At 41.1% G+C, this 15,383-nt stretch overlaps 1 protein-coding gene across 2 annotated transcripts in view; it reads left to right on the top strand.

The window, feature by feature from the left end:
- fat1a (FAT atypical cadherin 1a) overlaps nucleotides 1-7,566 on the top strand; it is a 70,497-nt gene extending 62,931 nt beyond the window's left edge. The window contains exons 23-29 of one of the 2 annotated variants that reach the window (XM_053341447.1): nucleotides 139-607; nucleotides 1,279-1,432; nucleotides 1,529-1,639; nucleotides 1,792-2,432; nucleotides 3,284-3,421; nucleotides 5,205-5,240; nucleotides 6,001-7,566. In XM_053341447.1, the coding sequence (XP_053197422.1) occupies nucleotides 139-607; nucleotides 1,279-1,432; nucleotides 1,529-1,639; nucleotides 1,792-2,432; nucleotides 3,284-3,421; nucleotides 5,205-5,240; nucleotides 6,001-6,680 (2,229 nt within the window). In that variant the 3' untranslated portion in view covers nucleotides 6,681-7,566. The remainder of the gene's footprint in view (nucleotides 1-138; nucleotides 608-1,278; nucleotides 1,433-1,528; nucleotides 1,640-1,791; nucleotides 2,433-3,283; nucleotides 3,422-5,204; nucleotides 5,241-6,000) is intronic. The other variant, XM_053341439.1, reaches the window with a different exon arrangement.
- The last annotated feature ends 7,817 nt before the right edge of the window (nucleotides 7,567-15,383 follow it).

Here is a 15,383-nt window from a genome sequence, read left to right as displayed (position 1 = left end):
TCTCGTGGAGTGTTTATCAAGAAGGGAAACAAAGAGCAGAACCAATGCGATGAATTCACTAAGATTCACCGGTGCAACAGAAAACTCATTTATGAATGTTTGTCATGTCCTAATGTCTTATTTCTGTCTCTGTAATAGATTGTGAACGGTCGTCTGCAGTACAAGTTCGACTGTGGCAGTGGCCCCGGCCTCGTATCGGTCCACAGCGCTCAGGTGAACGACGGGGAGTGGCACACTGTCTCGCTGGAGGTGGACGGCAACTACGCTAAGCTGGTGCTGGACCGAGTGCACGCCGCCTCAGGCACAGCACCGGGCACTCTGCGTACCCTCAACCTTGACAACAGTATTTACTTTGGTGGTCACGTACGCCAGATTGCCTCCGCTCGCCACGGACGTAGCCTACCTGTCACCAACGGGCTCCGTGGATGCATGGAGGCCATCACCCTGAATGGCCAAGAGCTGCCTCTCAACACCCAAGCTCACAGGGCCCACGCTGTGTTAGAGGACATTGTGGACGTGTCTCCAGGCTGTGCACTCGCACCTGCTGAGAGTTGTTCCAGCAACCCCTGCATCAACGGAGGGGTCTGCACCTCCCTGCCTAATGGAGGTACATTACGTCCTGCTCAGCTCATTGCACTCACTCATTCCTACTGAAGCTGCTTGATTTGAAATTCTAGCTCACTTTTATATCTTTTGTTATAGCATACTTATATAAGGTCTGGGGGAGATTTAGATGATTTTTAGCTTCCTCTCTGTTACTTGCAAACAGTAAATTTACCTCAACTGAACGGGTGAACCAGGCTTTTATTTAAAACTATGAAAGAAAAACTATAGGTTTGAATTGCTCTGCTCCATGAGTGTACGTTATCAATTTTTTAAGAGCTCTCCGTTTGCTGATCTGTTCCTTTGCTGTGTTAAATTTGCTGCGAATGCAAACTTGACACATCTCATCTGTTTCACATTAAAAACCTCTCAGCAGTTCAGGGGGCAGAATCCCTTGCCCTTCCCCGGATGCTTTTTTTGTGAAACATCTGCTGGATGTGATATGTTTCAGTAACATCAGCTTAATTAAAAGAAAAAAAAAAAAAAAGAGCAGCAGTGTTCTGAGCATATAATGACCATATTGTTGTTTACCCCAATTTAGCAAGTGAACCATTAAAGCTAGTAGTACATTTTTTCTGTCCTTGTTCAGCTAGCCTATTTGAATTTACAGTAGTTCAGGAATGACCACTCGCTCATAGACATTGTCTTCATATGCCTCCTCTCTGAATTTCACAGGCTACTTCTGTAAGTGTCCCGGCTCTTTCAGGGGTACACACTGTGAGATTGGCATCAGCCCTTGTGCCTCCAACCCCTGCCTGTATGGAGGCACTTGTGTACCTCGTGCAGATGATTTCTACTGCCAGTGCAGAGGGCAGTACTCCGGACAAAGGTATTAAAAACCCTTCACAAGAAAAACAGTAGAGCATTGAGTCAGCAGTAGTTTATTCTGATTTGGGTTGCTCATGTAAATTTGTTTTGAATTTAGGTGCCAGTTGGGACCGTACTGTAGAGACAATCCCTGTAAAAACAGTGGGAAGTGTATTGACAGTCTGGATGGTCCAGTATGTGAGTGTGAAGCCGGCTTCCAGGGAGACAGGTATGTCAGCTCTGAGTTCAAATTCATGTACTAAACTCACTGAATTATTCAATATCACCAACTCGACAAGTCTGATGTCTTGCAACAGCAGTTTGTAATATACAACATTTCACCCTCCAGCACACATCACTAAATTTTCATGTACTGTCCAGGTGCCTGAGTGATGTCGATGAGTGCATCAAGAACCCCTGTGCCAACGGAGGTCAGTGCCAGAACACATACGGAGCTTACAAGTGTAACTGCTCGCTGGGCTTCAGTGGACCGATGTGTGACCTCCGTGCCGAGGTCCGCAATGAATTTGTCTCCACCTCCTGGAACATCGGACTGGAGGAGGTGATTGGCATTGTAGTCTTTATATCCAGCATCTTTATCCTGGTGCTCCTCTTCATCATCATCCGCAAGAAGGCGTGTCGCAGAAGGTCAAGGAACGATGACGACAAACGCCCCGGAAGTTCAAACGTGCCTCACTCCTTCCTCCAGAGACCTTATTTTGATGCCAAACTCAACAAAAACATCTACTCAGACATCCCGCCTCAGGTCCCTGTGCGGCCCATCTCCTACACTCCCAGCATTCCAAGCGACTCACGGAACAACCTGGATAGGAATTCATTTGAGGGCTCAGCCATCCCGGAGCATCCGGAGTTCAGCACCTTCAACCCGGACTCTGTCCACGGCCACCGCAAGACGGTGGCTGTGTGCAGCGTAGCACCCAATCTTCCCCCTCCCCCTCCTTCCAACTCAGTCTCAGATAGTGACTCCATCCAGAAGCCAAACTGGGACTATGATTATGATGGTAAGTTGCACTGACTTCCAAATTACTACTACTGTGGCATTTACTGCATTATGGCATTTAACACTATTCATTGCATATCCCATTTCTGTAGCTGCACAAACTTTTAGTTTGAGTGACCCAGTGATAATTTCATACTCCTGTCAGGGTTTCTGTAGACTATGTAGTGTAGGACTGTGTCATTCAGTGGAATCGTACCATGACAGTTTATGATGACATTTTATGAAATTCTGCATAACCACTTATTTTATGGTTCCATGATTTCTTAATAATTTCCTTGGAGGTTTCCTGAAAAAAAAAGTAATTTCATACTATGTAGAGGGAAAGAGAGATTAAGTATCAGTACGCTGTCAGTTAATTGATTACAAGCATAACTTGCAGACTTTTTTAGTAGAGCAGGTCAGCTGAGCATGTAAAATATGATATTTGTTATAATATAAGGTTTAAGTGGAACAGTTCTTTCAGGGAAATTCCTATGGAAACCAACAGTTTCTCATAAAGTCTATATATAAATGTAAATATTAGAACTTTGTCTTTATTTTCTCTGTAAAATTATGTTGTTCTTTCCAGGAAACTTGCTACAAATTTATAAGGAAATTTTGGACCCTGTAAAATGTTAACACATTCTATAAAATTTGGTTTTGTTTTAGATTTCACTGATGTGAAGCACAATTCAGAGAACATATGTTTGATTTTGTGTGTGTGATTTGTGTGCTAAATACTAAATAAATAATATGTTGTGATATTTCTAAGCACCATAAATATACACCACCATATTGCTGAGCCCTACTTTGGACTTTTTTTCTGTCTTTCTTTTGTGTATACACTCAAATCAGTGTGTGCTTTCTCCTCAGCTAAAGTGGTGGACTTGGACCCGTGTCTGACCAAGAAGCCTGTTGAGGACAGCGCCTGCCACCCTTACAACACCAGGGGCAGCATGTCTGAGGTCCACTCCCTCAGCTCCTTCCAGTCAGAGTCCTGTGATGATAACGGTATGCTTGTAGCATGTTGAATTTATCGTTGTAAAGAGGAAAAACTAACAATACAGTACAATTTAAGAAATGCAGTATCAGATGTAATTTTGCACTTGAGATGATTTATTGTTTTTTTTCTTGTGTGATCAGCCTGCAGGGTCTTGCAACAGTTACTTGCCTTGTAGAGCCTTGTCGATTTTTATGCTAACACACTCTCTTTGCATGCTCAGAATGGATGACCCAATGTTGGCTCTGGGTCACTTCTTTTTTTTCTCTTTCTTTTTGCTGCGGGGCTTCAGCTCCCATATGGATCAAATCAGTCCACAGATCCAGAACAAGGTTTTAAATAGGGGGTCCGGCCTGTAAGTCCTCAGTCGCTACCGGTGCAGACGGAAGCAATCACAACAACTTGTACTGTGTAATTCTCCTGGGATTATACCAAAAAAGCATTCTGACCCTTTTTTCTATTCAGTCGGCTCTCAGTTTAGAAAAAAAATTGATGACTTACTCAGACAGCACTTATGTTCTGTTTGATCCATCGACATTAGCAGACGTCCGCATTTTTATTTTTGTTCATTTACAAGCATGCCTTTTTTCTTTTTTGTTTGTCTGTCTTCTTTTTTTTTTCTTCCTTCAAAATGTAGCAACAAACGGATGTTTAAAGCAAACATCAAGGAACATATCACAAGGGTATACAACATATTTTATGTTCTCTCATCCCTTCATATCAAAGCCATTACTTAGATATTATTTTTGTATTGTGCTGCTCATGAGTCATCAAAACCTTCATTTCTACCCCTTAAAACTGAAAATGAATCCTAAATTGAATTAGAAAGTGAACATTTTGTGAACAGGTGTTCCTCAGTTTGTCTTCAGGCCTCTCTCTGTGTTAGGGTCGGAAATGCATTTATATCTCCGGGGAATTTCACTGATTCTTCCATCTGTTCTGTCAGTGGCACCCTGTAGCATCTCAGTATGTTGTTGTTGTTGTTGTTATCTTGCACAAACAAAACCAGACCCCTACCTCAGTCCCTCCCACTGTGTCGCCTTCCACCATTGTCTTGTGCCCAGTCATGAGAAACCCCCCCAGACGTTCAGTGTCGACACAAAAGAAAAAAAAAGAAAGAAAGAAAGACAGCAACGTTTGTGGGGAAGTGTCACTTGTGTAGGCACTGTCGCACCACCATACCACCATACATTCCATTATGTGGTTTTCTCTTTCTTTTTAAAGTATAGCATTTGTACTAATGCTAGATTTTTTTCCACCCCCCCCTCCTCCCCATTACCTCTCACAAGCCTCCATAGTGACTGTAATCCACCATGTCAACTCTGTTGTTGACACGGTGGAAGGAGAAGGTACTATTTTATTGCTTCCATCTGACAGTAGTGTTGTGTTTGGTGTTTGGTGTTTGGGATGTGACGTGTAGGTTGCAGAGCTGCCATTATCTTACACTGACACACCTCATCAAACTCTGACATGCTCCGTTTTAGACTCAGCTGCTAATTAAACAGATATGCAAATACTAAATTAAACAGGCGCTTAAGTGGTGCCCTCAAGTGTCACTATTGATCTTTGCCAACTTGTGATTGCACACCTCAATAAGTCTGTTTAAGAAAATGGCAAACCTGTTGTGCATTGATGAACCTGTCACTCTCTCTCTCCATCATTATTTTGTCTTTCAGTATTTCATTGTCCACATTTCATTCATTCATGTTCTCAGCCGATTGTTCCTTCCCTCTCAGGTTTTAACGTGACTTGTTCTTTCTCTCTTTCTCCTTCTCCTTCTTGCCTCATGTAAAGAGTCTTTTTTGGCTCATGATCTCAAGAACCCAAGAGGTGACTTTTTTCATCTTTGATTGCCTGCAGCCTGATATTCACTGGTGTTCCCCCAAACCCTCCCTCCCTCTCCCTCTCCCTGCCCCCCCTCCTCTCCCCTCCCCACCACCCATTCCCAACCTCTAACTCGTCTTAACCACTAACCCAAATCTAATGAGGAGAGTGTTAAACCCCTGTGTAAGGCAAAGCTGGCGTGACACTGAGTGCTTTATGCATCAGTGGCCTTATAAGGTGTTATGTCTGCCTGTGAAGAATATTTATCACCCCAAAAACATTCCCATGCATGGCTTTGATGCTGTGACAACATTAGAGGAAATGTTAATCTGAGCATTACGTGATCAAAGGTTTCGCTCTCTAACTAACTGGAAATATGCTCAGTCATTGTCTTTGTGTGTGTGTGTGGGGGGGGGGGGGGGGGGTACTGATAAGAATGGAATCACATGGTCAAAAGTAACTTTAAAAAAAAAATGAAATGAATGAATGAAAATCCTACTTTTTTCAAATACTTTTAAGTATGATCTCTACCTGATGTTACTGAATGTGTGTGCAGTGTGTAAAGAAGTCTCTCTCACAAAGTGTTTATTAATGAACAACTCATTGTGTTGGTGTGATGTTGTATTGTGTTACTGTTGCATGGTGTGGGTTCTTAACATTAACAAGAAGGCATTTTGTGAATGTTTGTGATGCACTGAGCTGTGGTACAGAATACTAATGTCAGCGTTTGTGCTTTGGATTTTCTTATCTTCTATCTATGTGACAGGATATCACTGGGACACATCTGATTGGATGCCAAGTGTTCAACTTCCTGGAATCCAGGAGTTTCCACAGTATGAGGTTGTGGAGTCGCCCGCCCCTTTGTACAGTGACCCGAGTGCCATCGACACCGACTACTATCCCGGCGGCTTTGACATTGAGAGCGACTTCCCTCCGCCGCCGGAGGACTTCCCCGCCAACGATGACCTGCCACCACCACCTTTGCCAGAGTATGGTGACCGCTGCGACACGCTGCGGCCCCTGGGCAGAGACTTGGACATGGCTCCGGCCAGTCCAGGCGGCTCGGGCGGGGTCCGCCAGCGCCCGGCCCTGCCCCAGCTCTACAGCCTTAACCAGTACCTGCCGCAGCACTCCTACCCAAGCGACGGGGGTGACACCGAGGGCCAAGGTGCTACATCCACCTCAGCCAACACCACCCCGGCTTCCACCTTGGGCACCAGTGGCTACAGAGGGGGCTACCCTTTAGGTTGTAGTCGGGACTTTGACTCCTCAGCTTTGGACAACATGTCCTTGTCTCTGTACACGTCCACAGCTTCTTGCTCGGACATGTCGGCGTGCTGCGAGGAGTCCGAGGCGATGATAAGCGACTACGAGAGCGGCGATGAAGGCCATTTTGAGCGACTGGTCATCCCGGCGCTGGACTCCCAACAGCACACTGAAGTCTGACACTGGATCCAAACAAAAGTGCCTGAACCCACAGCTACACCTTATGTTAGCCCTTCACACACCACCCACATGAAATACGCACAGTACGTGTACACACAAAAAACACCACACCCACACACACACACACACTCACACACAAACACACACATGCGCACACATACAAACACAATGAATTGAGTCAAAACACAGGGGTTGTTGAGACTGGTTGTGAAGGCCATTCGGCTGAGAGGATCTCAAGAAGCTATAGAAGGAACTCTGTAGCATCTTTACACTCTGCTCAGTCCAACTCCTGCCGCTCTGAGTCGGCGGTGCCATTGCTTTAAATAATTGTCATCATACACACAGGAAGTGGATTATCTGAAGGATCAACATTTCAATGTACAACAAGAAAATCATCATGAAAAAAAAAAGAGTATTTCACGACAACATCTTTGTTTCTATAAATAAAATCAAGCAAAATGTTTTTATACAAGTCCTCATTTTCAATGTAAATTTTAATGTACAGTTTTGATTTCAAAGTTTACTAGGTTTTGTAGATATTCTATGCTTTTATTTTCAACAAAAAGAGTTAAATGGTGTGACATTATCAGCCTTACTGTGCTTACATTCACCAAAAAAAAGAAACGTTAAAAATAGAGAGAGAAGAGCGTGGCTTTTCTGAACACAGTGTACTCGTAAAGTTTATTGTCTCCTGCTCATTTCAAAAAGGGTCTTCAATGAACGACTGCATATTCTTGTGTTGTTGTTTTTTTATTTGTTTGTTTGTAAATTTTGACTTTGGAACCTCTTTATTTTTCCACCAAGAAAATGGGACCCAATATATTTATAGTGCAGAGTTATCCATGGACACGTGACTTTTTCAGGTGTCTATGTGTGTGTGAGCAATGCTATGGTCTTGTTAAGGTTTTTATTGAATACTGCCACAAGCTCACGCTTTCCTACTGGCAATAAATTATTCCTAAAAAATATTTCTGACGTCTATGTGTGTTTATTTCAAACCATTTTTTCTTAAATATAATCAAGTTGTAGTCGCTGTAATCAAAAGAAGGGACTTACAAAGATGTTTATAGCTGGTACTGTTTGTGAAAAAAAACATGAAGTGAGTTATTTAAATTTGGTGTAATATTGAAAGGCTGAAGCAAAACTTTTCAACAGCTGACTTTTTATTTTAGTCGTTGAAATGCTGTTGTCGCATTTCCAAGCTTTAACATTTAATTCTTGAGATGTCTGTTTCACTGCACATGAAATAATAAAGTAGATCTGGAAGTAGATTTATCAGTGAGTCAATTGTCAATCATTTTTGTCAGTTTTTTAAGCTTAAACTCCCCAAATCCATGTGAATTTTGTTTTTTCTTAATGTTCTATGCTAGTAGCTTGGGTTTGAGATCATCTGTTGGACATCAAATTTACATTTAAGCATCAACTTGTACTCTGGGTAACTGTGTGGGGATTTTGCTCTTTTTTAATAGACCAACAAATAGCTGACATTTCATAGCATGCACAATCAATAAAGTTATTAGGAAGTTATTGGCAGACTAATCAATATGAAAATAATTATCAGCTACAGCCCTATAATCAAGTGTTAAATATCTAATGAATGACAAATTGTAATGTCATTTTTTTAATGTTAAATACAAGACACAGTGGTACCAAAACAGTGTTTAAAATGACTACAGTAACATTTGAATTACTTAACGCAACAAAACTCATTAACCTTTAATCATAAGTGTCATGCTGCAGCTCAGTCATTACACATTCGGACTGTGCAGCCAGACACTGTTCAGATCTTCAAAACATTATTTGAAATTCTTGTGGAGATTCCGTTTCCACAGATACCAAACATCTCACACTGAACTTTTATAATAACATGATGCTCAAGACACCTAGATTTTAATGGCATGGTGCAGTAATGAAACAGATGGAGTCTTGGGTTTGAATTATTCTCTCAGTGCAAACATCATTCAGCTTCATATTGAAGTGCTGGAGCAAGCTGATACAGAATATGTGTGATTATGTAATGCAGTGTGGAATAAGATGGCTAAATTACTCAGAATAAAACAAAAGGGGAAAACTGTGTCTTAAGGAGTTCAAATCACAAACTTCTGCATTCATCCACAACTCTCCATCATCACATCTCCTTAGATTCTGACAGCTTCATGTCACCTCCCTCCTCTGACTCCCTGCGGCTGCTTGTATCAATAAACCCTGGTTGTCTCACAGGAGGCTGATAAACTAACATGACCCTGATATTGTACCTCCAGGCCTGGTCCACCACAGTCTGTATGTGTCTTTTTCTTTCTGTTTGTCTCTCTTCATTGTGCTGACCTGGCCGTGGCTCAGCACAGGATTGCCTGTTCTTCCTCCCAGGCTCTGCGGGGGAAGAATGACCTTTTGTGACCTTCAGTAAGGACAGTGGAGTCAATGCCCAAATGATGTTATAGGCTGAGCACTGTCAAGATATATCAACCCTCAGCCTTCATCTAATGATTCACATCATGTCACCAATATGATGTCCTGAATGCATGAGAACAGTGCATCAGGCTGTACCACAGGGATGCATATACAACCCCAGAAACACTGCATTTACAAAGTGTTTGGATTTAGTGCTTATTTCTACCAAATATGTTGAATATTTGACTCATCACACATGGGATTCTACAAAACAACCATCAATCAATCAATCAATCATCAATCAATCAATCAATCTTTAGTTGTATAGTGCCAAATCACAACAGAGTTATCTCAAGGCACTTTACACATAGAGCAGGTTCTAAACCAAACTCTTCAGGTTTTAACTTTAAAGAGACCCAACATTCCCACATGAGCAGCAGTGGCAAGAAAAAACTCCCTTTTAACAGGAAGAAACCTCAGGCAGAACCAGACTCAGAGTGGGCGGCCATCTGCCTCGACCGGTTGGGGTTGAGAGGAGAGAAAGGAAGGATAGGAGAGAGAAGCACAATGAAAATCAACAATGAAGCTAGATGGTCCGGGACTGGAGTCTGTCATCCGGACGTCTACAGGCCCAGATTACCTGTGAGACCAGAAAGCACAGACAACTCTGGGGAAGAAGTTTAGGTTATTTGGTCTAAAGCCAGACTGAAAATTCTCAAATAAACTGTTACTATGTAGAAAGTTACACAGCTGATTAGCAACTGCTTTCTCAAGGATCTTAGAGAAAAAGGGAAGGTTTGATATCGGCCTATAGTTGGCTAGAACCTCTGAATCAAGAGTACCAAGAACCAAAAAGAAAATCCCCAAAAACATACATCCTATGTGTTATATCACATATAAAACAAAAAGAAAAACATACCAATGTAAAAACATTGCTTCTAGATACTCTCCAAAGATTATGTGCACATAAATAGTGCATTGTGTAACTGATGGCTTTAATAATGGTTTATACATTTATGAATGAACTCATTTTGCTGGTGAACTTTCTTGGTCTTCTCATCACAAATGAGACCCCCAATGAACCGTTTAGCCGTTAATCTTCAGGATGAGAGTCACAGACCACAAAATCTGTGAATTAGTATTATATAATAAAGACTATAAACACCAAAATCCATTTCATAAAGTCAGTGTGTGTGGAATTATTTTGTGATTATAGTACAATCACATAAACACTGCTCAGGATCTCAGATGGGCACCATAGTTGGAAATCTTTGAATTCTAAACACCCAGAGATGAGCACATTTACATAAGAACTGCACAGATGGATCAGATGGATTATTATAGTGCAATAACCCAGTGTAACATTTATAACTTCAGATATGATGGCTAATTATAAAGTTAAGAACTAACTTTCCTTTATTAATGACTCATTTTATACATATATTATTATAATATAATAAGTTCACAGTTCTAAATGTCAGTAATTCATTTCAGCGTGTGATGGATTTTCTTGGTTTCTAATTATCTGTTGAGTCTGCAGTTATAAATGGAGGTGACTTCTTCATACATTTGGGTCTTCATAATGAATTAAAGAGCTGGTTATATATCAATATTTCAATATGGCTCCTCCAACGCTCTGTATTAAAAACAAGCCGAACTGCTAGAACAACTAGAGGAGACTGTCTGATTCCTACAAGACTAAACAGTTTTTGCCAATCTGCTTATTTCTGTCAGAGTCTCTAAGGACTGAAAACAACTCCACATAACACAACATTCATTCTCCACATCATTAAGAGTCCGGTTAATTAGAAATCAAACTTGTGAACTGGAGAACAATGATGTGTTTGTTGTCTTATTTATCATGCTCAGTGTGGTTCTGTACATAATATCCACACTTCACCAGTCCTCATATTGTGTTTTCATCCTATTAGTTGAATGTGCTGTCACCCTGTTTGTTGATTTGATCATTTTGTGTCTTAACACCTATCTTTGTTTGTCTTTATTCAGTGCAGGCTCCATTTGTGTCTGCATATTCCCATAGTTTTTTATTGTTGATTGTATATTCAGTTTTTTTAATTTGTAACAGTTGTACTTCCAACTATTAAGCTGCTCAGATGAAAATCTTGCTTTTCTGGCTAACTCATTTTCAGAAATGTTATTAACCCTCCTGTTGTCCTCAGGTCAAGGGAGGAAGGAGGGAGGGAGGGAGGGAGGAAGGAAAAGAGGAAGGAAGTAAAGAGAGAAGGAAGGAAGGAAGGCAGGAAGGAAGGGAGGAAAGGAGTAAGGAGGAGGGAGGAAGGAGGAAGGAAGGAAGGAAGGAAGGAAGGAAAGAAGGAAGGAAGGAAGGAAGGAAAGGAGTAAGGAGGGAGGGAGGGAGGGAGGAAAAGAGGAAGGAACTAAGGAGAGAAGGAAGGAACTAAGGAGAGAAGGAAGGAAAGGAGTAAGGAGGAAAAAGGAAGGAAGGAAGGAAGGAAGGAGAGAAGGAAGGAAGGAAGGAAGGAAGGAAAGGAGTAAGGAGGAAAAAGGAAGGAAAGGAGTAGAGAGGGAGGGAGGAAAAGAGGAAGGAAGGAAAGGAATAAGGATGGAGGAAGGAAGGAAATGAGTAAGGAGGGAGGGAGGAAAAGAGGAAGGAAGTAAGGAGAGAAGGAAGGAAGGAAAGGAGTATGGAAGGAGGAGGGAGCAAAGAAACGAAGAAAAAATAAAGAAAATGAACTAATATAAAATAAAATAACAACTTGTCTTTATTAATAGTTTATTAGTTACCTGTGATGCATTAATGAATCATTCATTAACCTTAAAACTATTACTTACAGCTTATAAAATACCTTCACCTGAGCATCTTGGTCATTTTTGTCATTTTTAGTTTTCTGTGAAGTTGTAAAAGCAGAACACCAGGCTGTTGCCAGGCTTTGCTGCATCTCCAAGTAACAGAATGAAAATGAAGACATTCCTCATTTTTTTTTAAATAATTAGATGCAGGATCTAACTGTGCCTCTTTTTCTCTGTGCATTTCTCACCCTGAGACGACTCTGTTGCTACAACCCATTACTTTTAGTGTAGGAGTGGACTATTTGCTCTCAGCTGGGTTGCAGGAGAAAACAGCATATTTTTCAGAACCAGCACTCAGGTTTCATGTGTTGGGTGAAAAAAAGCTCCACAGTGTGTGAGGTATAGATGTGGGGGGAAAACGCAAATATCCCAAACTCAAGCAGTGGTTGGTAATTGAACCACTTTGCAACCACTCATGTGCTTCTTAATCTCATGCTTGATGGATCAAATTAACTCTGGAAATGGCAGCAGGTGTTTTTTCCATGAAATAAATTAAGATTTACCCATTAATGCATTATTCATATTATGGAATCAAGAGTGCAGTTCTTTGGGAACTGGGGGGTTCTGCTTCAAGGGTCGCAGTTATTAGCTTTCACTTGGGGAGGTTGAGGGGAGACTGCAGTACTACATGACAACCACTAGATGTCTGTATATGACAACTCATGAAAGCCAAAAGAGGAGAGCGTGATTATAAGAGATGAAAACAAGCGGAGTAACCCAGTGAGAGACACTTTCAGTCTCATCAAATGATTTCACTCAGTAGTTCCTTCTGGCTGGATGAAGGAACACAAATCAGCCAAATCACGCATCAGTTGATATGAAAGCTCATGCAGTGACTACATCATGTAAAGTGAATGTTTGCATGATTTCACCCACATAGCTCATGTCTGCCAGTGATAATACTCTCTCCTCTATCCTTTAAGCCAAATAACCACATTAGTGAAATATATATACCTTTTATTTGTGTCATGCATGTAAAGGGGGGAAAAAAAGGTTTGAATAAGTGAGTTTTTGACAGCAAGATTAGCTTTTCATTAACTGCACCTCCAGCTTAGAATCACTGTTTGCACAGAGTGTGTGCAAGAGACCGTTTATAAATGCAAAACATGATTCCTTGTCCAATATGCAAATATCAAACAGCTCAAATATCAAGTCAAATCAAACAGAGGTGTCTGACAGTCTACACAGTACTAACTGTGCGGAGAGGAAAAAATGAACCTCCAGGGCCTGAAAATCTGCTTAGTCATTCATGTGAAATTATGTCCAGAGCCCTCCCTGTCAGTCCCAGAAATGTCTGACCTATACAAAGAGACGCACAGCTGTTATTAACCATCACCTCAGCTGCAGTGTTTGCACCAAACAGTATTCTCCACAGACAGACAGACAGGGAGGAACCCGGAGCTGTGTAGGAAAACAAAGACACTTGTTGAAGTGATCTCAACAAGAGCAGCGAGCGTAAAAAGTGACAGCGAGGCGAAGACGGCTGCCATGTCGATTTGAGCTGCATGAGAGGTCTTGATGACATGTTTGATAGTGGAGGAGACAACCATTTTTCTGTTGAGTGTTCATGTATTTTTTATACTTCTGTTGAAAAAAATAACTATATATAATTTGGTGACTTTTAAGAGTTTTTTTTGTTTTTCAAAAAAGAACCGAGAGGCAAATCATGTTCTTGAGGAGAGTTGTACACATTTACCTTGTCACTGGGTTTCTCTGGTGTGATGTGCATTATGTTTAAAGTTGAAAGTCATCAGCCAGAGAGAAAGAAAAGAGAATGAACCGAACAACAATCTTAATGACTTACTTTGAAAAGAGAAAATATAAATAGCTAAATAAGAGTCAGTTGAGATTAGTTTGACTTAATGTTATGCAAATAATGAATTATCCAGATTTCTGGGTAATGATGTCATGCACTGCTGGCTGTGAAAACACATATCTCCAAATCTGATAATGTTGAATTTTCCAGATAAACTGAATGATGATGTGCCTCTACATGAATTAGGAATATTCCTCTACTTCTTAACCCTCCTCTAGTCCTCCTGGGTCAAATTGACCCCATCTCTTTTGACTGTTCCTTCTTTTCCCTCCCTCCTTTCCCTCCCTCCTTTCCTTCCTTCCTTCCTTCCTACCTTCCTTCCTTCCCTCCTTCCTTCCTCGACCTGAGGACAACAGGAGGGTTGAACTCTGTAAGCCATTTACATTGAATAATCTTCAAAATGCAGCTGACTGTTTTTCTTAAGTCATAAAAAGACATTGACATTTTGGACATGTATGGTTTTAAAAAGGCATCAACAATACTGTCTTTAAATTTGAATAATTGTGTTATCATCGAGCAACTGTTGGAGCACATTTTAAGTTTTTCCATTAAAAAAAGCTGGCAACACTGTTGGAGATTACCGTTTAATAGACAATTTATGCAGAAACTGGAGGTGTAGAGTTTGAAAGATATTAACAAGACAGACAGAAAAAGTTGCATCAAGGGAAATGTTGGATTTAAACAAAATGAACTGCCGTGCTCAACTCAAATGTCTTTAGGGTATCATGGGTGCCGACCCAAAAGGTCCAAAAATATTAGTTTAAATTAAGTTGTCAGCACTCGCAGATAAGTATGTAACACTCATGCACAGCAGCAGAAGATAATGGACACGTTTCAGCCCCAGGTGTCCTCAGTGTTTCTGACACATGTGGGAGTGACACATTTTACAACACTGCCTGGGACCTGCTGATGATTAACAACCTGTTATAGTACCAGAAGATTCCCCATTGTTCCCTAATGTGTTCCCAGTGCTCCCCTATCTGTCTCTCATTGTGTTCACCCGCTTAATGTATTGTTTGTATGTGTTTTGGCATGAGCGATATTCCCCTTCTTCCTCCTCCTGGCTCCCAGTGTGACACAGTATTTTGTCACCCATCAGATTGTGTGACCTGCAGTGTTGGAAGAAGTACTCAAATCATTTTCCTAAGTAAAAGCAGCCTATCAATACCACAATGTAAAAATACTTTATTTCAAGTAAAAATCCTGCATTTAAAATGAGACTTAAGTATTACCAGCTAAATTTACTGTACCAGAGTAAAAGTACTAATTTTGTAGATAATCTGAGCTGTTGGTGATATATTAATATGCTGCCTATATATTGACTCAGCAGTATTAGTGATGTAGATGTCAGTTTTTTTTTTTTTTTTTTTACATGAGTGAAGGTTCAGAGTAGTCCTTCCAACACTGAAGGTCACAGCATCTCCTGGGTCACCAAATACTGTGTAACACCGGCTCTGCTTATCCTGCACACCTGTCTGCAGTCGGCTCATCACCTCTCCCAGTCTGCTACCCTGCCTCTCATCAGTTCATCAGCTTGCGGTACATCTACCCCAGCTCTTTACCTGCACTTCGCCAGATTGTTCTTTCAACCAGAGTGGCTGCAATTCAAGGCCAACTTATTTTATATTCCTAGTGATCCAGCTTCCTCGTGTCTCGCATGTTAACTT

This window comes from Scomber japonicus, chromosome 2 (genome assembly GCF_027409825.1).
Source record: "Scomber japonicus isolate fScoJap1 chromosome 2, fScoJap1.pri, whole genome shotgun sequence".
NCBI classification, from domain to species: Eukaryota; Metazoa; Chordata; class Actinopteri; order Scombriformes; family Scombridae; genus Scomber; species Scomber japonicus.
This window is presented reverse-complemented; position numbering and strand designations above follow the sequence as displayed.